The sequence below is a fragment of the Chelonoidis abingdonii genome, chromosome 3, assembly GCF_003597395.2.
Source record: "Chelonoidis abingdonii isolate Lonesome George chromosome 3, CheloAbing_2.0, whole genome shotgun sequence".
Taxonomy (NCBI): Eukaryota; Metazoa; Chordata; order Testudines; family Testudinidae; genus Chelonoidis; species Chelonoidis abingdonii.
In genome coordinates, this window is record NC_133771.1 from 217,378,809 (window position 1) to 217,403,274 (window position 24,466).

Sequence of the window (24,466 nt, forward strand, 5' to 3'; positions counted from 1 at the left end):
AAGTGAGTTTCTCTTTGAAGGAGTGTAGACCTTGTTCCCCTTGTCTGCTGATGTCTGACATGACTGACTAGTGTTGTCTGTCCTGATCAGGATTTGAGATAAGTCCAGCTATGGAAGAAGAGCCCTGAGACCATACTGAACTGCGCTGAGCTCTTGCCAGTTTATGCTGTGCTTGTTCTCGTTTGGACCAGATCACTTGGCCAAAACTTGACCCCATGTGAATGACCTAAGAATCTTCATAAGAACATAAGAACGGCCGTACCGGGTCCGACCAAAGGTCCATCTACCAGTATCTGTCTTCCAACGGTGGCCAATGCCAGGTGCCCAGAGGGAGTGAACTCAGGCATGATCAAGTGATCTCCTCTCCTGCCATCCATCTCCATCTTCTGATGAACAGAGGCTAGGGACACCATTCTTTAACTTCCTGGCTAACAGCCATTTATGGACTTAGCACCATGAATTTAACCAGTTCCTTTAAACATTGTTAGTCCAGCCTTCACACCTCCTCAGGTAGAATTCACAAGTTGACTGTGCGCTGTGTGAGAGGCTTCCTTTTGTTTTAAGCTGCTATTAGTATTATTATGTGTGCGTCCTATTTTGTTTATGGCCTCAACCTTTTTTACCCTGCTTCTTCTGCGCATGTCTCATATCCCCCCTTAGTCTCGCTTTTCAAGCTGACAGAGCTAGCCTCTTTAATCTTATTCCTCATATGGACCCTCTCCAAACCCCTATCATTTTAGTTGCCTTTTCTGAACTTTTCTAGTGCTAAAAATATCTTTTTTGGAGTGAGGAGACACATCTGTACACAGTATTCGAGGATGTGGGCAATCCATGGATTTATATAGGACATAAGAATACCGTCTATTCTCTATCCCTTTCTAATGATCTAAATCCTGTTTGCTTTTCTGAACGCTATGGGGCACTGCGTGGACATCTTCAGAGAACTATCCCAATGATACAAAGATCTTTTTCTCTGACTCGTTGTAGTAATTAGCCCCTCATTATATTGTATGTATAAGTTGGGGTTCTTTTTTCCATGTGCATTACTTTACATTTCTTACAATTTAATTTCCATTTTTGTAGCCCAGCTACCTTAGTTGGTGAGTCTTTTGAAGTTCTTCACAATCTGCTTTGGTCTTACTATCTTGAGTAGTTAGATCTCTGCAAAACTTTGCCATCCTCACTATTTCATCCTTTCTCCAGCTCTTTTGAATAACTTGTAGGATTTGGTCTTACGGACTGACCCTGGGAACCATAGATTACCTCTCCCTTTGGAATTTACCTATTCCACCCTTATGTTCCTGTCTTTTAACAGTTCTCAGTCCATGAAAGGCTCTTCCTTTATGCCATGACAGCCTAATTTTCCGTATAGAGCCTTTGGTGGGGATTGTCAAAGGCTTTCTGGGAAACTAAGTACAACTATGTCCATGGATCCCGTTGTCCACATGTTTGTGGACCCTCAAGAATCTAATAGATTATCAGACACAGATTTCCTTACGAGAACCATGTCGTTGACTATTGCTCAAACAGTTTAATGTTGCCACCCATGAGATAGATTATAAGTGAACGCACGCAGCCGACGCCCGTGGGGAGGAGACACCGCGGAGTCGGCAGACTCCGAAGGGTTTTTCTCTGTGTCTGAATATTTTAATTCTTAAACTATTGTTTCGACTAAATTTGCCTGGTACAGACGTTAAACTTAAGGTCTTGTAAGTTGCGGATCACCTCTAGAAGCCCTTTTTAAAATATTGGCGTTACAATTAGCTAACTCCAGTCACCTGGGTACGAGACCGATTTAAGAGCGCAGATTTACACCCTTTAAATAATCGTTTCACACTTCATATTTGATTCTTTCAGAAACTCTTCTTTGCGTGAATGCCATCTAGTACCAGTGACTTGTTAATGTTGAGTTTATCAATTAATTCCAAAACCTCCTCTAGTGACACTTCAATCTGTGACAGTTCCTCAGATTTGTCACCTACAAAAGCCGGCTCAGGTTTGGGAATCTCCCTAATATCCTCAGCCGTAAAGACTGAAGCAAAGAATCCATTTAGTTTCTCCGCAATGACTATCATCTTTAAGCGCTCCTTTTGTATTTTGATCGTCAAGGGGCCCCAATGATTGTTTAGCAGGCTTCCTTCTTCTGATGTACCTAAAAAACATTTTGTTATTACCTTTGGAGTTTTTGGCTAGCCGTTCTTCAAACTCCTCTTTGGCTTTTCTTATTACACTCTTCCTGGGTTGAGATACTTTTGCCACGATAGTGTAGGCAGGGACAGGAGGAAGCTCTGCAGTGGCCTCATGTGAGCACTGGCCCACTAAGAATATCCACCCGGGAGACCACCAATCACAGAAGAGACAGAAGCGTACAAATGGGAACTCCCCTTGAGAGGCTAACTGTTTTCATAAGATTTCACTACTTCTCTCTTTCCTGCAACAAGCAACTTTGTAGAGGACCAGGCCTGTTCCCACTCAGACACAGGAATACTCAGAGCCTTAACTGATTCTTTCACAAAACTATACCTCTGCAGCATCCTTATTGCTTTGGTGGCACAAAATGACAGACTCCAGATGAGGCCTGGATAAGGTGGCCACCCAGGAAGGGGGAACATATACCCTGTCCTTTCAAGACTGACATTAACTTTACTAGCAATTTCATAAACGTTTGCAGTGCTGTTGCTAAACCAAATGGCAAAGACTCATACTCATAACTCTGAGTTCTGACAGCAAAGCTTAGGCAGCATCTGAGAGATTGTCAAATTGGGATATGGAGATAGGCACACTTCACATCTACTGATGTGAAGCTAATGTGCCATCCATCTGTCTCAAAGTTTGATTTTATTGTATGGCTCTGTTGAGATACTTGATGTTGACAAATGCTCTGAAGCCTTCTGATTTTTTTTTTTTTTTTTTAACTAGAACAATACGGCATAAGAAAGAGGTATCTCAGACAGCCACAGAATGCCTCCCCTTGATCCTCCTCCTCCCCCCTCATGGAGAGGAGGACATTCAAAGAGAGTCATTGGTTATCTGCTGCATTGAAAGATAGGGGTGGGCTTATGCTTATGGCAAGGAATAGCCCTAAGGCACAGCAGGGCTGGGCGGAGAGCATGCTGTGGAACGGAGGAAAGGGTTAGCCCCAATGGTCCCTTACCAGGTTTTCTTTACTCTGTCTCTGGCTCCCTGCCGCCACTACAGCAGTTGCAGGGGAAGGGCTGGGCAGCTGCTGCATGGTGAACAGACATGGCTGAGAGAGCAGGCTCCAGAGGCTGGATGGAAAGCCACCCCGTCCCATTGCACAGTGCTTCAACCTACACTCCCCATGCACTGTGGTTGGGGGGAAAACAAGGGAGTCACCGCTTGCTGTTCCCTGGAACGTTGTTGTCACCTGCACCAAGGCCAGGGGATTTTGCCATGAAGGTGCTGCCACTGCTTGCAGGGAGCTGTCCTGTGAGGAACGGAGATGGTAGGAAGCCCTGCCCCTGCCTGGGCATTTGAGAAAGGCCTGGGTCTCCAAGAACAGGCACAGACCATCATGCAGGCCCTCAATCAGCAGGGAAGATGCAGGAGACAGCGTCTCGTTTCCTCTCAACCTTTTCTGCCAGGCTGAGTTCTGTCTGAGTGAGGAAGGGTACAGAGAGAGTCCCAGCTACCAAGGAGAAAGAAAATCCTCTCTGCCAATAAAGACAGATCCTGACTGGCTGGAGATTTTAAGCCATATTTTCCCCCCTTTTTTTCTTTAAATTTGCTCTGCAGAAGGAAGGAGCTAGTCTGCCTGCAGCTGGAAAGGCAGACAAAATCTGGCAGTTTCTCCAAAGGGGAGCCACATGTCCCCGTCTTTGACAGGTTTGGTCTACCTGCAAGGATGCACAGACCAGACTATCCAATGTCATGAATCTGTGGACCTCACTACAAATAAAGAATGTGATGTTATAGGCCAGAGGTCGGCAGCCTTTCAGAAGTGCTGTGACGAGTCTTCATTTATTCACTCTAATTTAAGGTTCTGTGTGCCAGTAATACATTTTAACATTTTTAGAAGGTCTCTTTCTATAAGTCTATAATATATAACTAAACTATTGCTATATGTAAAGTAAATAAAGTTTTTTAAATGTTTAAGAAGCTTCATTTAAAATTAAATTAAAATGCAGAGCCCCCTGGACCAGTGGCCAGGACCTAGGCAGTGTGAGTGCCAATGAAAATCAGCTTGTGTGCTGCCTTCGGCACCCATGCCATAGGCTGCCTACCCATTATAGGCTATTATTGCACCATTCAGAAGAGGATACTCCTTCCAATCAGTTCAAGATTGAAAGACTCCCCTCATCCTATCACTGTGTCAGTGTGTTGACACACAAACTACAGTGCAAATTCAAACTGACTCCCAGGATTCATCAATTTGACTTCACTGGGTGGATCATAAAAACTAGCCCCATCTCACCTCACCCCCCAGGAGCTGATATAGTGCCTAACCTTTCCTTTAGCTGGTTGCTACTCTTACACACATCTCAACTCTGTAGTGAGTATGAGAGGTGTAGCCGTGTCAGTCTGTATCCACAAAAACAACGAGGAGTCCAGTGACACCTTAAAGACTAACAGAATTATTTGGATATAAGCTTTCGTGGGTAAAAACCCCACTTCTTCTCCATGCATCTGAAGAAGTGGGTTTTTTACCCATGAAAGCTTATGTCCAAATAAGGTGCCACTGGACTCCTTGTTGTTAACTCTGTAGTGATCTCTCTTCCTTTTAAGCCAGAGGGAACTTTCTTCATAGTTATAAAAAAATTGAAAAAACAAACAAACAAACAAAACAGGGGCAATGAGAGAGAATAGAAAGCTATCAGTAGAGGCAGATGTTCAAAACTAACTCACTAGCCTAGTCACCTTGAAAGCTGACCAGCTCAAAAAAAGTTCATGCAGCACCAGTCACAACATCTGTAAGCCTCAGATGACTCACTGAGAATGCAAGAACTGCCTATAGTTAAGCACCTTAATTTCTCCTTCATGAGCTAAAAAGTAACAACTGAAATTCAGTTTAAAAAAAAACAAAAAAACCCAATACCGATTTGTGCTGGTTAGAATGTGAGCAAAGCCTTTTCATTCCACCCACTCTCCAGAGAACATTTCTCCTCCCACACTCTGATCCTCGGTTTCTACCTTCTGCTGCACTGATTTTACAAAACAGAAGAACATGAACAAGACACGGATGATGAGCAAACCTTTAATTCACCAGCTCGCCTCTACATTCTGGGGACATAACCAGTCTAGCAATGCAGAGCAACACCTTCAAATTTCCAAATTAGAAAACTTCCCTGCATTCGTGATCTGTCTATGTTTCACATGCTGCTAAAACTTAGTTCAGCTGAGGTCCAGAGATTTACATACCTTTTAGCATGGACTCCGCCCCTAAGCTGAGAAAGAAACACACATGCACAGATGAAAACAAACAATGGCCATGACCACTGACTAGAAAGACAGTTGTTGAGAGACAGGGTTCTGCACTGGGATCCAAAGTACAATCTCCACACTAAGGATGCAGAGGACGTGCTAAGGGATGTCAGGGGGAGCATAATCCTACATACCAGACTCCAATGGTTACATCCTCCTCTGGCTGAAGGTAATAATTATAGGTGTGGTTTAAGCCTTGATCCTGGGGCCTTTTCAAGTCAATGAAATATGGAACCCTCACTGAAACACAAAGGAAAGAGTAAAGCGTAAAAGGTCAGAAACTTGAACTTTTAAATTCTATTTTATTGCAAGTCAACACTGCTAATTGCAGTGCAACTCTAAAACCTGGCCAAAAAAATCACAACATGTTTGGAGAATAATTTTACATTTGTCTGTTGCATCAGAAAGACCTTTTGTCCCAGGTGAAAATGGGTAACTGGCAACAAGTACTAGGGAGGTATAAGAATCAAGGCGGGACAAGCATTGCTCAGAATGGTACAAACAGATAAAACTAGAAGTAATGGGATGAAATGATGAAAAAGGAAATTCAAAGAATTTTTCCTGATATTCAGCCTCACTGTGGAAAGCCACTAAATTGGGAGCAGTCTTTCAAGTGGAAGCCCTGTCACTTGAGACATGTAAAAATTAGACTGGGAAAAGCATTGTTTTTTTAATTTTTATATTTACATAAGAACGGCCATACTGGGTCAGGCCAAAGGTTCATCTCGCCCAGTACCCTGTCTTTTGACAGTGGCCAACACCAGGTGCCCCAGAGGGAATGAACAGAAAAGGGAATCATCAAATCACATACACACACACACACACACGCGCTTTGTTAGGGTGGATTGATTTAAAAATTACTGATTCTAATCAATATTTAAATCAGTAATTAGGAAACTTTGATTTAAGTAATTTATTTTCTTTTTTTAGCATTTGTACTTTTTAGTTATTTTCCTAAAGAAAGATAGTCACTCGTAACCATTAAAACATGTTAATTTGCAACTAAATATATGCTTTACATTACATTTGATGCTTCTTTTTGCTAAGCAGGAGGATATGCTAGATCTATACACAGTTTTAATTATATTAGGAAATGGCAATTAATACTTTTTTTTTCCCTAAGTGATGAATAATGTTTTACTTGTGATTTGCATCAAATTCTATTTGGATGGAAATTCAATTAAATACACAAAACAGCATTTTTGTTTATTAGTTAAATAAAACTACTTCAAGTTTGCAGGCTACCGAAGGAAAAATATTTATCCAAACATGTTTTCTATTTAAAACTAACTGATTTCTTAAAGAGACAAGGTGGGTGAGGTAACAGTATCTTGTACTGGACCAACTTTTGCTGGTGAGAGAGACAAGCTTTCGAGTTACACAGAGCTTTTCTTCAAGGGTGGGGAAATGTGACACATTTGTCCAAATTTTGTCTTTTCCTCTAAGGCAAAAGTTTCCCAAACTGTAGGTCAAGGAAAAAATGTATAAAAGTTTTACCAAAAAAAAGTTTCTTTCAAAAATTTTAAAGTGATTAAAAAAATAGATACATAACATCAGCCCTGGAATGGTGTTTCTCTGTAATGCCACCCTATCGTAACCTGAACACCTCAATTCGAGTTCAGTGTAAAAATAGGCAGGACGTAAGGGAATGCAGCTAGCTATTAAAGCCTCTGCTAAAAGAGTATTTAACCCATACCTGTGCATGTGCCTAGTTTACCTTATACCACAACACACAAAAGTTAAGCTAACAGTTCAGGTTGCTCCATATTAGCACAAGACCTTGGTATCACCATGGCTTCTGTAAGCCAAGCACACAGCACCTACCAGGGGCTCCTCGCATTCTTCCATCCACCCCAGCAAACTCCCTGTGTACCACCCTCCCAATCCCCTCTATTTCAGGGACTCTATGACCCCATTCAACTTTTTACCTGGGGCTGTGTGTACAGCGCTATTTCCCCCTTCCTCGGGTTTCTGTTACCCTCTCATTCCCCCCTCTCCATCACCCACCACCATAGGCCCTGCTTTCCCTTCCCTGTCTCCACTCCTCTCATTCTGGGACCCACCCAGCATCCACCATCACCACCAGTCCCCTAGTCCTCATTATGTCCCTGCCTCCTCATCCTTCACCTCCACTACACACACCCCTCCACAGTGCCACCCCCATACCTGCTTAGTTCACAGCAGTGATCATTAATCAAATGTGAGGATGTATAAAGAATAGAACTAAAAATACTTTAACTATGCCAGCATCATTGCAGTAATCAATGGTACACCCTCACACGGAAAGCTGTATTTGGGTTTGGTCACCCTAGCTTAACGTGACATAACCAAAATAGAAAGGATCCAAAGATGTATGATAAAAATGATCAGAGAGCCACAGACAAACTACTGGGTTAGGAGTGACTGAAAGGGTTAATACTGCATAGACAGAAGTAGTTCCCCTCAGACAGGTATTCCATAATTTCCCATTACAAGGTCTCTTGTGACTGAAGGACCTGGAGTTAGCCTGTCTAGGGCAGTTTTGTCAGTACAGGTGCTAGTCAGGGGTATGGGTGTGGTTGGGAAACAACCCCCTCCCCACCCGTACTCCCACACATAGGACAACATAGCTCTGCTGGCAAAATCTCTTGCCTCGATGTAGCTACCAGAAGAATGCTTCTGTCACCACAGCTAACCTTGCTCGGGAAAGCAGTGTGACTATGCCAACAGAAAAACTCCTTGTCAGTATGAGCTGCGTCTACACTGGGGCTCTGGTGGTCTGGCTATGCTGGCAAAGCATTTGTAGCAGAGACAAGGCTTGAGGCAATACAAGACTAAGCAGACTGCTGATCTGATAAAATGGAAAATCTTATGTAGTATGTGCAACACTTGAAGTGATGGTGTAAATATGCCACTGATGAGTCACTGTTTCTTCTGCTACAGCCAGTATATTCTCCTAAAAATGCTTTTGGGTGAGGAACTGCAGTCTGGAAGACTAATGTACTGTTGATAATTTCAATTGTTTTCAGCTGAAACAGGATCTTGATCATCTGAATGCTCTCCATATGCATCTTCAATAATTCCTTTACAGATTACATTCTACTTTGTTTCCTTTTCCCACAAGTATAGTCTTTGATCATTTCAGATTAAGAGGCTAATTGGAGTTTGGCTGCTGTATCCATATAAAAAAAACAAAAACAAAACACTGTTACTCACAATTAGCATTTAAGCCATAAACTTGAAGAGGCTACTTGCCTCATAATTCTCAAATTATATAAAAAGCCATATCCTTCACAAACCATAACTGGATTGGAGGGAAAAATAACACATCAGTTAAACAAATTCAGAGCCTCTTAAATGCACCCAAGTGTTTCTATTTGCTAATTATTTTGGGAAGTTCCCACCAGGGAATTTTGATGGACACCAAAAAAACAGCCGCCCCACATACGAAAAAGCAGCCAACAAACTACACCTTATTTGGCAGAAGTACAACAGAGAGGATTTTTCCAGCTTTTTGGCACAGGCCAAAGTAGGGAAAACCAACACACATTTGTCACACATGGGTGCCATTGTCAGACATTAACATACACAAGTAGGTAGACAAATACAGTGTCTGATTTGCTAAAAAAAATTAAAAAGCACCTCTGGCAAAAAAAAAATAGTCCTATTAGCTTCACTTTTTAAAACAATAGAGAGAGAAAAACCCATGAACGCTTACCAAAATTTAAGAAGACCAGCTTCACCTGAATAGCAGGACAAATTTTTACTAGAAATGGAATGGCTATGTATACTCCCAACAACCATATTAACAACTTCCGTAATCGGAACCACAATCCATATCGCCTGTAAGAGAGGAGAAAAGAAAAATATGATGCCTGAATATGGCTTTGCTTTATGAAGCAAATTTCACTATCAATTCTCACTGGGAACTATGAGTGGTTAGCAGGCCACTTAGGTGCTTAAGTATGGATTTTGATACTTGACTATATGCAGTCATTCCTTAAAAAAGGACAGTATATTTCTCTAATATACATGCACATAAAGGAAAAACAAAGCAGCCATATTATTTAGATTGATGACACATCAGGACAGGACAACAAGAGATGCAGCCCAAAGAATGGAACAGAAGATTTCCACAGCTTTTATTTTTTCTGCTGACTTTCCAGATTTCTGAGTCTGTGGTGGAGAGGAGGTAGTTTGCATAATGCTGCTACTCTGATCTTTGCTCGAAACATATTTGAGTGCATTTCTTGTTGGAATCATTAAGATCCAGATTCTGATTTTAGTTACTTTGCTGTACATCTGGAATAACTACGCTGAAGAAAGATACACTGAAGTCAACGGAGTTACGCAATATTAACTGCAGTGTAATAGAGCAGACTCTGGCTCTAAAATAGCAAGCCCCCAGGATTACACAGTTGTTTTACACACACACACACTTTCAAGATTTTCTAAACAATGATTTGTTATTTGTTCATTTAACTTGTATTACACCCAAGTGAGTTTATCTATAGTCATTTATTTTACTGAGTCCAAACACATGCCAGGCACCTAACAGCAGAGTGCCATAGTCTTTTATCCCTACCCTAAAGAGCTTACAATCTAAATAATACAAGAAAGAATCAACAAAATAAAGGGATGGGAGAGGAGAGACAATGGATAGGGTAACAAGATTATTCAAGGCATAGTTTATTTATTAAACTCTGATAATTACACTTGGCACTGTACTAGGCACAGAAGACTACATAGTTTCTGCTGTGAAGAACATGCACTAAGCTAATCGTAAAATAAAATCAATCAATCAATCAATCACTGGTGCCCTTTTAAAAGAAGAATCAGCCTTTATATTCCTAGATCAGTAAAAACTACTCCTTTAAGTTTTTCTGGCTTAATTTTGATAGTTTTCCTGTACCTGACATATTGTCTAATGAGAGTTTACGTAGTTTTCCTCCAACCACCTTTCCTTCCCCATAATACCTAGTCAAAATTCGAGACCCAGAAATTTACATTTTCTTCCTAGGAATGAATTTCTGACCTTGATCGTTTCAATGGGAATACATATTTATAGGAGCACAGTACTTCAACAATTCCTTCTTTTTCATTATCAGAAGATGAAACTCCTGTTCCCTCTTACAGCTGTGTTAGCGCTTAAGTACAAGAAAATTTAATTTTTGTCAGTGATATATGTAGCTGTTACTCTGAAGATGCACAAGAACAGATCTTTTGAGTAAAGTGTTGCCATTTTTCCAAGGTCACTTTTAAAAAAATAACCACACTTAAGGCATGGAAGACAACATGACAAGATAAAAAGTTATATTCTGCCCAATTAAGAGGATATTTATTATTTAATACAGGAAATAGTTTTATAAATAACAGGAGGAGAAAGGTTTCTTATATGGGGTCTCTGATAAATCTGGGCTGAGCTCTGAACAGCTTTAAAGTAAATATAAACTTCCCATAAAAATTTTACTTATTTGTAAACCATTTTTTCCCCAAAGTATTTTCTAAGAAGATACCAGCTCCAACAAATAAGATCTTCAGACCCTGAATACCTTCTTTCCCAAAACAAGTTGATTATTAGACATTAAATCAGTATATACAGTATTCCATTTATAAATACTTTATTGATGAACATCCACTAGCCAGGCGCAGTGGAGAAACCAGCCCTGACCTTAATGAGTAATGCCTAAAATCCAAACAAAATTCTTCATGCCATTCAGGTTTCCTTGCTCTTTACCAATAGATTGTTGGTATATCAGCTTTACAACTAACTATGTTCAGCATACTGAGGACAAAGTGTAACTAGTCCTCAGTACCTGGAACTGTCTGCATATGAAAGCAGAGGTCAGTTATTACAATATGTAAGATGCTATTAGTTTCATATTAGCTGTTTATAGGAAGCTGACACAGGAAATGTGCCCAAAGCAGAGCTAAAAGCCATAACACTGAAAGACTGAGAAGAATCAAATCCCTAGATCTCTTTTACAGCTCTATCACTCAAAATGTAATTTTAAATATTCCTCCAACTAGCCCATATCCTGAATGGTTCAACAGAAAGCTACTTGAAATTCTGGGTTCTCCTCTCTCCAGAACTCTGCAATGAAGATGTGAACAAGAAGCAAAACTTCCATTACATTTCCAAGCCTACCACCAGTCGCCATATTCTCTAGATATTAGGAATAAGGAAGGGAGGGAGCTGGTGGGGGTAATGTGAAAAAAAGGAGGGAAGGGGAATGGTAACTGAGCAGGGGAATAGGCATCAAGTTGGCCCCAAAACACACACACTGTGTCGACATCAGAGCATAAGCTCCATAATTGGCCAATGACTTTCTGCCCATTTGTATCTGACATAGAAATCATAGAATATCAGGGTTGGAAGGGACTTCAGGAGATTATCTAGTCCAACCCCCTGCTCAAAGCAGGAGAAATCCCCAGACAGTTTTTTTTTTTGTTGTTGTTGTTGTTTAAACCCCTGTTCCCTAAATGGCCCCTCAAGGAGGGAACTCACAACCCTGGGTTTAGCAGGCCAATGCTGGGAACCAATCCTGCTTCTGGACAACAGCAGACAGCAGAACCCACATGGGCTCTGGGTTCTTGTGGTAGTAACAGAACACACTAGTCTTGACTACCTACAAGATGGTCGTGCTTGAGAAGAGCCTATCAGCTATACTCCCTTACTCTCATACACAATCAACTGGAACCTTGACAGAAGCCTTGTGGGTTACTCGAGGCCAAAGCCCTGAAGCATGGCCCTGTGGGTACATGGGACCCCAGTAATGAGCGAGTATTGAGAGAATGAGGAATCGTTCAGCACTATGCTCAGCTGATGCGGCAACTCATGGTGTCAGACACCATCAGGTGGTCAAGGGACATCTATCTAGAACACATCACCAAACATCCGCAATACCACGAGAGATTAACTGGAGTGCCAATGAGAAGCAAAGTCGGGAAAGTAACTGACAAACTTTTGTATTTTCTATGAGACAACCTACCCTAAGTTCTCAATCACCGAGGAACAATCTACACTCATTCTTATATTTGCTTTCTACAATCAACTCTCTGTATAACTTTTCATGAGTGATGTATCCAAGCATTTGAATGCTAATATCTAAACTGTATCATTAAATTCATTCACCTAAATTTGGGTTATTGCAGATTATGTACTTTATGTATTTTATGACTTCTAAATCAAACTTCATACTTTTAGATAATCTAAGCACTACACCCAGATGTACAGACACACCTGTGTATTATATAATTTTAACATTAGCTTTAATACAAATTTTAAACTATTCCACACCCTCAAAACAACAAACATCTCCCCTCACCCCAAACATCTGAAGTGTCATGTAAGCCTTCCTGAAGTTGTAAGGTTTCAGATGGCTGACAGAATAACTACCTGTTTAGGATCAGAGGGGTAGCCGTGTTAGTCTGTATCCCTAAAAACAGCGAGTCTTTAAGTTAGTCTGTAAGGGGCCACCAGCCTCCTCGTTGTTTAAGTTTTTAGGCCTCTCCTTTTAACTTATATTTTAGTGATCTGCAGTAAAAAGGGCTGCTCTTATTTTTTGTGAAGTCTCTTTTTTCTCTCTTTTAGGTGCTCTGTCAGTGTAACGGAATTTTCAAATTCTTTCTCCTCTCAACACTCAGTGAGCTACTTTGCCATCAACCACCTACTCACCAAGGATGACTGGATGGATTAGTGCCAAGGACTGGCTGTAGGAGGAAAAAGTGTGTTGGGAGGGTGAAGGGCACAAGTTGTTCTGGGTCCCAAATCCTGACCCCACTGAAGTCAATTGGAGTTTTGCCATTAATTTCAAACAGAAAAGAATTTAGCTCTAAGGTTGTATGACAGAATCCTGGACAGCTAATATACTGTTCAAGATGACACAGGAAAGAACTCTGACCCACTATCAAAACTGAGCAAGATACAGTTTAAGAACAGTCAGGTTGCAAAAATGGTTGACATGCCCCAGAGTACTTACGTTAGTAAAAACAGAGAAGTAAAATGCTGATGACTGTGCATTTATCTGTCACACTGTCAGAGCACATGAATGTCTTTCATTTCCCCTTTTTGGAAAGCAGAACTGAACTGAACCATGTCTTGGTTTGCTCAGCCACCGGTTGCAGATACTAATTGTCAATGTCACATTACACTTTGTCATCAGGGGATGCCTGTTTAAAATGTAACCAGGTGAAAGCCTCAATCCATCAATAGTTATAATCACTCTTCTTTCATTGACATTAAATAGATGGTACCATACTGAAGTATGGAAATGTTAAAAAATTGTATGAGTGAAATGAGCAACGTAACTAAACTAGCTATTTTCTTGCTGTAGATTGCCACGTATTCGCAGGGGCGAAAGAAAATGCAGGCCCGTTATTTACCAGGCTGCACGTGGCAACAGACTATATAGGTAAGAGATGCAAGGGGAGTATGGGTCACGAGGCAAACTGCAGACACACACACACAACTAAAATTAATCAATTTTAAATTTTATTGGGGATAGTTACAAGGGGTAAGGGAAGCAGCTTATGATAGCTAATAGAGTAACAAAACCTAAAACACACAATGCCTAAAAATCTACTAACAATATTACAAAAAAAATGCAGCATTTAGTAATAACTGAACTTACAAATACAAACAACACATCACGACCGGCAACGTAGAAGCTCATTTGAACAGCTGAGCTGAGAAGAGGCTTCGAGGTGACAGGCTCGGTTACGCATACACGGTATACACGGGACACCGTTTTCCCTCTCTCTGCCTCCAATGCAGGGCAACCCCTAAAATACCCACTATGACATCACAGAAGTGTCATAGTGGACAGACCCGCAAACCGTGGTGGGTGTGTGGCGCCTCTGATTGGCACAAGCAATGTTTATACCAAATAGGGGAGCGGGTGCCAAAAGGTCTGGCTTCGCCCCCAAAAGGTGAGGTAATGCACATTGTTGTAGAATGCGTTCAACACTCAATGACAAAGGAAGAGGCCAGGGCAATACCGGTATGGCAAGTGATACAGGATGCAGACAGGAACCCATTCTAACACTTGCTTTGCAATATATCCACACCAAGACAAAGATCTTCCATACTGACTTATCTCCAACACAAACTCCACTCAGAGAACAACAGGCTATCCGTGCAGATCTCAGACTTTGCACTGTCATCACATGTGCCGAGCAAGATGCTCTGCTCAATCAGTCAACTGCTGTATGCTGCATCAACTTCAGCCTCCACATGGTTCCAAGGCATAGTCCCATGCAGAGCACACTGCAATCGCCTAATCTTGAGGTAACAAGAGGATGGACAATAGTGGCAATTGTCCACATGTAGAAGGAAGGGTTGCAGCTGCTTTGCCAGACACAGCTAGAAAAGAGCTGATTTGGTCACTGCTGTAACATGATTCTCAAATAGCAGCCAGGGGTGTTAAAAATCTCTCCTAAATGTGAACCCTAGTAACTAATGGCTGACATACTCGCATCATCAAAGGGTTTTACCTCTGCCATCTCCTCGAGTTGCTTTCCACAGTCCATCATCATCTTACTCTTGTCTGGCTTGAGCTTCAGCCAACTTGCTGTTGTGTTTGCCCCAGTCTCAACTAGACACTGGCTGATGCTCTTAACTGCATCATCCAAATCAGAGAGAGACAAGAGTTAGGTGGCACCAACATATTGAGTACACTGCACCCCAGGCCTCCTTACTAGCCCTCCTACAAGCTCCATACACAATATGATTATAAAAAAGAGAGACCTACAGTCCAAAGAAGAGATTCTAACCATTTTAAAGAAAGTCAGGTTTAGGGAGGAATAAGACTGCAAGCTCCTTTAAGAAAAACATTCAGTGAGACCCAGAGCCTCCAAAAGTATTTAAGCAACTAATTTCCATTGATTTTACTGGGAGCCGGGTACCTAAATACCCTTAAGGATCAGGCCTGATTTAAGTTATTAGTGTCAGTTTCAGGGCAACTTCACCTGTATTCCCCTTCAGTTGTTTCTCAAGAGCACTCACTCCTCACAGCTCCTCAGCTGTCACCTCTCTTGGAACGAGACTCGTCTCTCCCTCCTCACCAGAGGGTTTTCCAAGCTGTACAGTTCTCTGCCTGCCCTGCAATAGCCCCTGCAAGCCAGACAGTCCAAAGGACTAAAGTCTGCCCTTTGCTTTCTCTCCAGAGGCTATGTCCAGTGTACTGCCTGCGGTTACAAGTTACACCACTGCTCTTTATACACAAACTCATTTTCACCTTGTGAATAAATGTTATAGAGAAATTATCAGAAACCAATAAAAGAACCTACACACATGCTAAAAAGCTTACACAACAGTCACCCTCAACTCCAACCTCAGGCTCTGGTAGGCATCTGTCCTTTGAGACCCACAACTGGATTTGCTCCACGGTTACAAGTTCCTAACTGTATCAGATTCTGAACCAGACCCCAGCCTGGACACATAAACCTGGTTCTTTACACAGGTGGGGCCTTTGGAACAGGTAATTATCAGACAATCACCCCTTTTCTCACGGTGTAGCTACAAAAGGCTGAGTTTTTCCATAACCAGAGATGGGGAATCTGTATTAAACTCTCCCTGGGTATTTCCCAGGAAATCTATACCACACTTTTTGTCACCAAAAATCTATTCTTGTCAACACAATGTCAACATAATTCTTTGAACTTCCTGGCCTCACATCACATCTCCTGGCTAGAGAGGTTACACACAGCCCCACCCCAACAATATACATAAACTTTGCATAAGATACAATAAGGTTTTTCAAGGATATTGCAGGAAATTACCATGTCTATCACAATTAGTCCATCCCTTTTGGTACAGTAACTCCTCACTTAAAGTCATCCAGGTTAACGTTGTTTCACTGTTAATGTTCCTGATCAATTAGGGAACATGTTTAAAGTTGTGCAATGCTCCCTTATAACATTGTTTGGCTGCCACCTGCTTTGTCCACTGCTTGCAGGAAGAGCAGCCCATTGGAGCTAGATGGTGGGGGCTTGGAACCAGGGTGGATCGACAGCCCCCTATCAGCTCCCCACTCTCTTAAGCTGGCTATCAACTAATGGGCAGTTCAGCTGTCCCTCCCCCCACTGCCCTGTGCTGCTCTTGCCCTCTGCCTTGGCGCTGCTCCCAGGAGCCTCCTGCTTGCTGTGCAATGGGGAGGGGGGAAAGAAGAGTGCTAATGTCAGGGTATCCCCCTCCCTTGCTCCTTTACCCCATCGGGCCATCTCCACAGAGTGGCAGGGACAGGACACGGATCAGGATGGAGGGAGCTTGCTGATCTACTTAAAAAGGCAATGTACTTAAGAGTGGGGTCAGCGTACTTAAAGGGGCAATGCCTATCTCTCTCTCTCTCTCACACAGTGTGTCTCTGTCTCTCTCTGCCATGCTGTCTCCCCTCCCTCCATTCATGCTGCCTTGTAGCATGTGAGGCTACATTAACAACGTGTTAATCCTTGACAGCTCAGCTGATTGCTAGTTCATCATTTAGCAGTAAGGAATTCCCTGGGAAATATCCCACCCTCTGACTTCACCACCTCAACCAAGCTTTACAATCATCATTGCTGTGTACAGTATTAAATTGTTTAAAAACTTATACTGTGTGTATGTGTGTGTACATATATATGTATGTATAAAATATAGTCTTTTGTCTGGTGAAAAAAGATTCCCTGGAACCTAACCCCCCCATTTACATTAATTCTTATGGGGAAATTGGATTTACTTAACATCATTTCGCTTAAAGTAGCATTTTTCAGGAACATTACTACAACGTTAAGTGAGGAGTTACTGTATTCTACAATAGGCACTCAGCTCCAGATCACCTATAAATTAGTACAAGTAACCTGAAACAAAAAGTCACAAACAAATCCTCCCATCCTCTTGAAGGTAACAAAATAAGAATGGAAAGTGTGGCAATATAATTAAAATAAATCAACATATGTTGAGTGTACAGTACAGACAATAGCGACATTATTCTCCAACATGAGTAATTCACATTAGTGTTGATGGGAATTATGTACGTCACAAGAAAACTACTAAAAACTTGGAAGAAGAACTAAGCAGATGCTACAGTTATTTTAAGTGCTTAGCACTTACATAGTACATTGCAAACACTTAATAATTGCACCCAAGGGTGTTTGCAACAATGAACTTTTGGGATCAAAACCAGGCATGGGGATTAGAATTTTAAGGTTGTTTACTTTCCTTTAGCTCATCTTGTGCAACACAGATCTTGTTTATACACCAGAACTGCTCCTGTGTGAAATGACAGTCTTAAATTCTAGGAACATCTTTGCTCCAGCATTCCTAGGATAACCCTTTACACATTTTTCTCCACTCCATTACCACTAATAAAATCAAATATCACATGTAACAGGATTTGTTTAAGATGATTTTGTAGAATAGCTTTTTTTTTTTTTCTGGTACTGCTATGCTGAAAGAACCAGAGTCTCTTCACAATTTTTGGCTACATTCTGCAAATTCTGAGCTTCTATTTAAAAAAAGTCAAAAGCATCTTTTTTCTGTTGTGAAATCACAGAAATGTAGGGCTGGAAGGGACCTTGGAAGGGCATCAAGTCCCGCCCCTGAGCTGTGGCAGGACCAAGTAAACCCCCAGACCAATCCTGTTCTTAAACACCTCCAGTGATGGGGAATCCACAGCCTCCCCTGGAAGCCTGTTCCAGAGCTTAACTACCCTGAGAGTTAGAAAGTTTTTCCTATGTGTCACCTAAATCTGCCTTGCTGCAGATCAAGCCCGTTTCCTCTTATCCTTCCTTCAGAGGACATGGAGAACAACTGATCACAGTTCTTTTATAACAGCCCTTCCCACATTTGCAGACTTATCCAATCCTGCCTCAAGCTTTTTTTTCCTCAAGACTAAAACATGCCCAGTGTTTCTAAACCTTTCCTCATAGGTCAGGTTTTCTAAGTCCTTATCATTTTTCTTGCTCTACACCAGACTCTCCAGTTCGTCCACATCTTTCCTGAAGTGTGGCACCAGAACTGGATACAATACTCCAGATGAGGCCTCATCAGCGCTGAGTACAGCAGGACAGTTACCTCCCCTGTTTACAAACAGCACTCTGACTGATACACCACCGAATATTAGCCTTTTTAGTAACTGCATCACATTGTTGACTCATATTCAAGTTGTGATCCACTATCACCTCAGATACTTTTCAGTGCTATTACCACTTACCCAGTTATCCCCCACTGTGTAGTTGATTTTTCCTTCCTAAGTGTAATATTAAATATTTCTTTACTGAATTTAATCTTGTTGATTTCAAACCAATTCTCCAATTTGTCAAGATCATTTTGAATTCTAATCCTGTGCTCCCAAATCCTTGCAATCCCACCCAGCTTGGTGTCATCCACAAATTTTATAAGCATAATCTCCACTCCATTATCCAAGTCATTAATGAAAATACTGACTAGCAACTGACCCATGACTGACTGCTGCAGGACCCCACAAGATATGCCCTCCCAGTATGACACCAACCCATTTACTCGTTTCCCTACATGCTTTCAAACAGTTGTGCACCCACCTTATGTTTTCTAGATTAAATTATTTCCCTAGTTTGTTTATGAGAACGTCATGTGGGACTGTGTCAAAAACCTTACCAAAACCAAGATCTCTCACATCCACTGGCTTCCCCCCCATTTACTAGGCCAGTAATGTGTCAAAGAAGGAAACTGGGTTGGTTTGACATGATTTGTTTTTGACAAATCCATGCTGGTTGTTCCTCATAACCAACCTTATTATCCTTTCGGTGCTTACAAACTGAATGTTTAATAATTTGTTCCGGTATCTTTCCAGATACTGAAGTTAGGCTGACTGGTCTATAATTCCCGGGGGGCCTCTTTACTTCCCTTTTTAAAGATAGGTACTATGTTTGCCCTTCTCCACTCTTTTGGGACCTCACTATCCCCCCATGAGTTCTCAAAGATAACTGCTAGCTATTTTGAGACTGCTTCAGCTAGTTCCTTAAATATCCTAGCATGAATTTGATCAGGTCCACTGACTTGAATACATCTAACTTAGCTAAATATTCTTCAACTTGTTCTCTCCCTGTTTTGGCTTGTGTTCCTTCTCCATCATTAATATTAATTGTGTTGAGTATCTGTTAACCTTTTTAGTGAAGGCTGAAGCAAAATAGGCATTAAACACCTCAGCCTTCTTGATGTCCTTGGCTCTCCCTCCACCCACTAAGTAGAGGACCTACACTTTAAGCCCAACTCTGGTGGCTGGAATGGAGAATGTACTTTCTTCTCCAATAAGATACTCTCCCTTCCGCCGCCCCCGCAAAGTTATCAGTACTCCAGCTTCCATTTGAGCCCTTACAAACCCATCAATAGCTCCAGTGACTGTCTCTGCTGATGTTCACATCTTTCATAAACAGCAGCAGAATGAAACTGACATGATTCTAAGCTTTGTTACTGCCCAAATCAGCTGTGAAATTAACCAGAACATTTTATTTTAACTCTGCTGGGACTCAGGAAAGCTCTGAGCAACATTAGCACTGGATAGCTGTCTGTCACAAACTTTAGCAAACAACACAGCCTCTATTCATGTTTGGAAAGTTTTTTTCAACTATAAGGGCCAGAAGTTTATGGAAGAGGACTTGGATTGGTTTCTAAGTGAAAGCTAGTTCTGCAGATGATGGCGGCTTAGGCTCCCCTTCCTCTAGGGAGGAAAAAAGTTTCCTACTCACAACTTGCATGTGGATTTTTCAAACCCTGTTACAGATCTGACATACCTGATGAAGAGTTAGGGCTTGTTTACATGAGGAAGTTGCTCCACAATAAGGCAGGGTGTATTTAATGTGCTATAGCTATTCTGGAATGACTCCCCATGTGGAGATTTATTCTGGAATAAGAGTGTCCACACAAGTGATTCTAGAACAGTTATTCCAGAACAGTTATTCCGGTAAATTTTCCTCTTATAAATCCAAATTTCACCAAAACAAAACCAAATGTCCCTAAAATTATCCCTGTTTAGTTTAATCAAATTTTTAGAAGTGTTTGAGGAAAATTAAACAAGAAAATACGTCAGTAACACTTTCATGAGGATTCACTGATATGAAAGTCGGAAGGAACATTAAGGGAGAAAGGGCATATCTGAATCTCAGCTTTATCAGCACTCATCACGCCTCCAGATACAGGTGACCATATTTGGGAAGTATTACTCCTGGGGGAAATTCTGTGCCAAAAAAATGTAAATTCTGTGCACGATATTTTAAAATTCAGCAAAATTCTGCAAATTTTATTTGTCAAATTAACACTACATAATCACACCAGTTTCAATTTTTTTTCCAGTTTGTTTACTCTGTATTTGACAGCACTGTGTATAGTCAGTGGCACTGCTTTGTTGATGGTCATTTGCACTTTCTGTCCTATATACTAACCTTACACTATTACTCATGCCCTGTTCTGGAGAGAGCTTGTGTGTGTGTTCTTCCTCCTGGTTCAGCAAGAGGGTGTTTCCTAGTAGCAGCAGCAGCAAAGCTAACACTGAAGAGGCAAAAGGCAAGCATGTTAAAAAGAAGGGGGAGAGGGCGAGGCCCACGCCTGTTTAGTGATATTGCTTTTAGGCTCACCCAAAAGACCCTTACAAACACAGGAGAGGGAACTAGAAAAGCCTTTCCTTTTTTTAATACTAGAAAATCTAGAAATATTATCAGAAAAATTAATTTTAAACTAGTCTGCTCCAAAAAATTCAAGTTGCTAATGTTATTTTAAATACTCAAATTTACTGTCAAATACAAAGCTTTGAAAAAGGACAGGGTAGGCCCACTGCTCAGTGAGGAGGTAGAAACAGTAAGAGGAAACTTGGAAATGGCAGAGATGCTTAATGACTTCTTTGTTTCGGTCTTCACTGAGAAGTCTGAAGGAATGTCTAACATAGTGAATGCTTATGGGAAGGGGGTAGGTTTAGAAGATAAAATAAAAAAAGAGCAAGTTAAAAATCACTTAGAAAAGTTAGATGCCTGCAAGTCACCAGGGCCTGATGAAATGCATCCTAGAATACTCAAGGAGTTAATAGAGGAGGTATCTGAGCCTCTAGCTATTATCTTTGGAAAGTCATGGGAGACAGGAGAGATTCCGGAAGACTGGAAAAGGGCAAATATAGTGCCCATCTATAAAAAGGGAAATAAAAACAACCCAGGAAACTACAGACCAGTTAGTTTAACTTCTGTGCCAGGGAAGATAATGGAGCAAGTAATTAAAGAAATCATCTGCAAACACTTGGAAGGTGGTAAGGTGATAGGGAATAGCCAGCATGGATTTGTAAAGAACAAATCGTGTCAAACCAATCTGATAGCTTTCTTTGATAGGATAACGAGTCTTGTGGATAAGGGAGAAGCGGTGGATGTGGTATACCTAGACTTTAGTAAGGCATTTGATACGGTCTCGCATGATATCCTTATCGATAAACTAGGCAAATACAATTTAGATGGGGCTACTATAAGGTGGGTGCATAACTGGCTGGATAACCGTACTCAGAGAGTAGTTATTAATGGTTCCCAATCCTGCTGGAAAGGTATAACAAGTGGGGTTCCGCAGGGGTCTGTTTTGGGACCGGCTCTGTTCAATATCTTCATCAACGACTTAGATGTTGGCATAGAAAGTACGCTTATTAAGTTTGCGGACGATACCAAACTGGGAGGGATTGCAACTGCTTTGGAGGACAGGGTCAAAATTCAAAATGATCTGGACAAATTGGAGAAATGGTCTGAGGTAAACCGGATGAAGTTCAATAAAGACAAATGCAAAGTGCTCCACTTAGGAAGGAACAATCAGTTTCACACATACAGAATGGGAAGAGACTGTCTAGGAAGGAGTATGGCAGAAAGAGATCTAGGGGTCATAGTGGACCACAAGCTAAATATGAGTCAACAGTGTGATACTGTTGCAAAAAAAGCAAACATGATTCTGGGATGCATTAACAGGTGTGTTGTAAACAAGACACGAGAAGTCATTCTTCCACTCTACTCTGCGCTGGTTAGGCCTCAACTGGAGTATTGTGTCCAGTTCTGGGCACCGCATTTCAAGAAAGATGTGGAGAAATTGGAGAGGGTCCAGAGAAGAGCAACAAGAATGATTAAAGGTCTTGAGAACATGACCTATGAAGGAAGGCTGAAAGAATTGGGTTTATTTAGTTTGGAAAAGAGAAGACTGAGAGGGGACATGATAGCAGTTTTCAGGTATCTAAAAGGGTGTCATCAGGAGGAGGGAGAAAACTTGTTCACCTTAGCCTCTAATGATAGAACAAGAAGCAATGGGCTTAAACTGCAGCAAGGGAGATTTAGGTTGGACATTAGGAAAAAGTTCCTAACTGTCAGGGTAGTTAAACACTGGAATAAATTGCCTAGGGAGGTTGTGGAATCTCCATCTCTGGAGATATTTAAGAGTAGGTTAGATAAATGTCTATCAGGGATGGTCTAGACAGTATTTGGTCCTGCCATGAGGGCAGGGGACTGGACTCGATGACCTCTCGAGGTCCCTTCCAGTCCTAGAGTCTATGAATCTATGAAAAGAAAATCAGAGGGTAGTACAAAACTAAATTGTCTAAATTTTGATCAAATGACCACTGATACCTGTTTCCCAAATACCATTCATTAGAAAGAGAACTGGGAGTGAGGGGTGGATGAAGAACCCTCTTTCTGCCTTCCAATTATGATAAGTGCAATAATAGAATGTGATATCTCGCTCAAATGTCCCTCATTTCAATCCCAAAGTGATCTATGTTCACACAAATGTGGTGTCCATTCACTATTAGAATGTATCTGCATCAGAAATAATCAGGAAACAGAAGCTAAAGACAGTTATTTACACTGAAGGAATGCATCCCACAGGGTATAAGTCTCCTTTACGAACAATTTTTGTATTCTCCATTCTGGGTGTCTCTCACACACTGTTTCCCACACAGGAGAAACATGGGAGGAGAGAAGAGAGGAAAGGCAATTGTTAAAATCTTTCAGCAGTTTGACAGACAATTTTGGTTGGGGCAGTGGAGGAGGGGATTGTAGCATTTTTTAAATCTTACTTTTTAAATTAACATTTGATAATATGAAGTGAAAGGCTTTCCTATTAGCCCACAACATGATTCCCCCAAAGTGAAATTCCTCAGCCATTTATCAAGCCCAGGTTCTGGTTATTAACTCAGACAGGAAGCACTCTGAAATTATCATTCTAATAAAAACAAAATATAGGAACAACAGCAAAGGATTTGACAAGAGAATCAAGTGATCATTTTTAAGAGAAGAACATTTCTTTTATCAATGATGCTAAAATTAAGTAGTCCTTTTGCTTAACATTAATAAAATTGTTTCTAATCTCCAATAAAATTTGGATTCAGAAGAATCAAGTCAACTTTTTGGAAGTCTATCACTATATTGCTTTACCAGTGTTATTTACATTTTTAAAGGGGTGGGGGCAAAGATGGTTTTGTAACATACCAATCTTTAGCAGTCTTGAAGATCCTGCTTTTAAACCAGCCAGCACTGGAAGTAGTTTAGATCTTAAAGACAAATTACAAAGACCTTTTGTAGATAGATACCAAGAACTTAAGATCATGCTGCAATGGTACAGCCTACAATTGAATGTTCCAATGCTATATTTAATAATGATGACTACTGTTTTCAAAATCATTCACTAATTTTTTGTGCCTGAACTGAGAAGAAACTGACTGATTTTCAGAGGTGCTGAAAGTTTTTCAAAGTAGAAACACAGGAATTGGAGGTTCATAAAATTAGTGAAAATTTCTGAAAATGTGACTATATAATATTTACAGTTTTAGTATTACCATACAAAGAATTGAAGCATTGATCAAATACACTTATTTCTTACCTTCTGAAAAGCAACATCTACATTACCACTAAAAAAAAAGTCACATCAACTACAATATACATTAACCAAACCACACAAATCTTATCCAAATGTACACAACCATTTTCAAATGTATATTCGTAACATGTTACAATAAAATAGCTAAGCAAACAGGTGTTTGTGCACTTCAGTATGATTCTCCGTTCTGGGATGTATGAACAC

The 24,466-nt window shown here is 40.9% G+C and overlaps 1 protein-coding gene across 1 annotated transcript in view; it reads right to left on the minus strand.

The window, feature by feature from the left end:
• Window positions 1-24,466, minus strand: part of ABHD12 (abhydrolase domain containing 12, lysophospholipase) — a 59,078-nt gene that overhangs the window by 28,451 nt on the left and 6,161 nt on the right. The window contains exons 2-3 of the mRNA XM_075064548.1: window positions 9,140-9,264; window positions 5,577-5,682 (exon numbers count right to left, since the gene is read on the minus strand). Coding sequence (XP_074920649.1) covers window positions 5,577-5,682; window positions 9,140-9,264 — 231 coding nt within the window. The remainder of the gene's footprint in view (window positions 1-5,576; window positions 5,683-9,139; window positions 9,265-24,466) is intronic.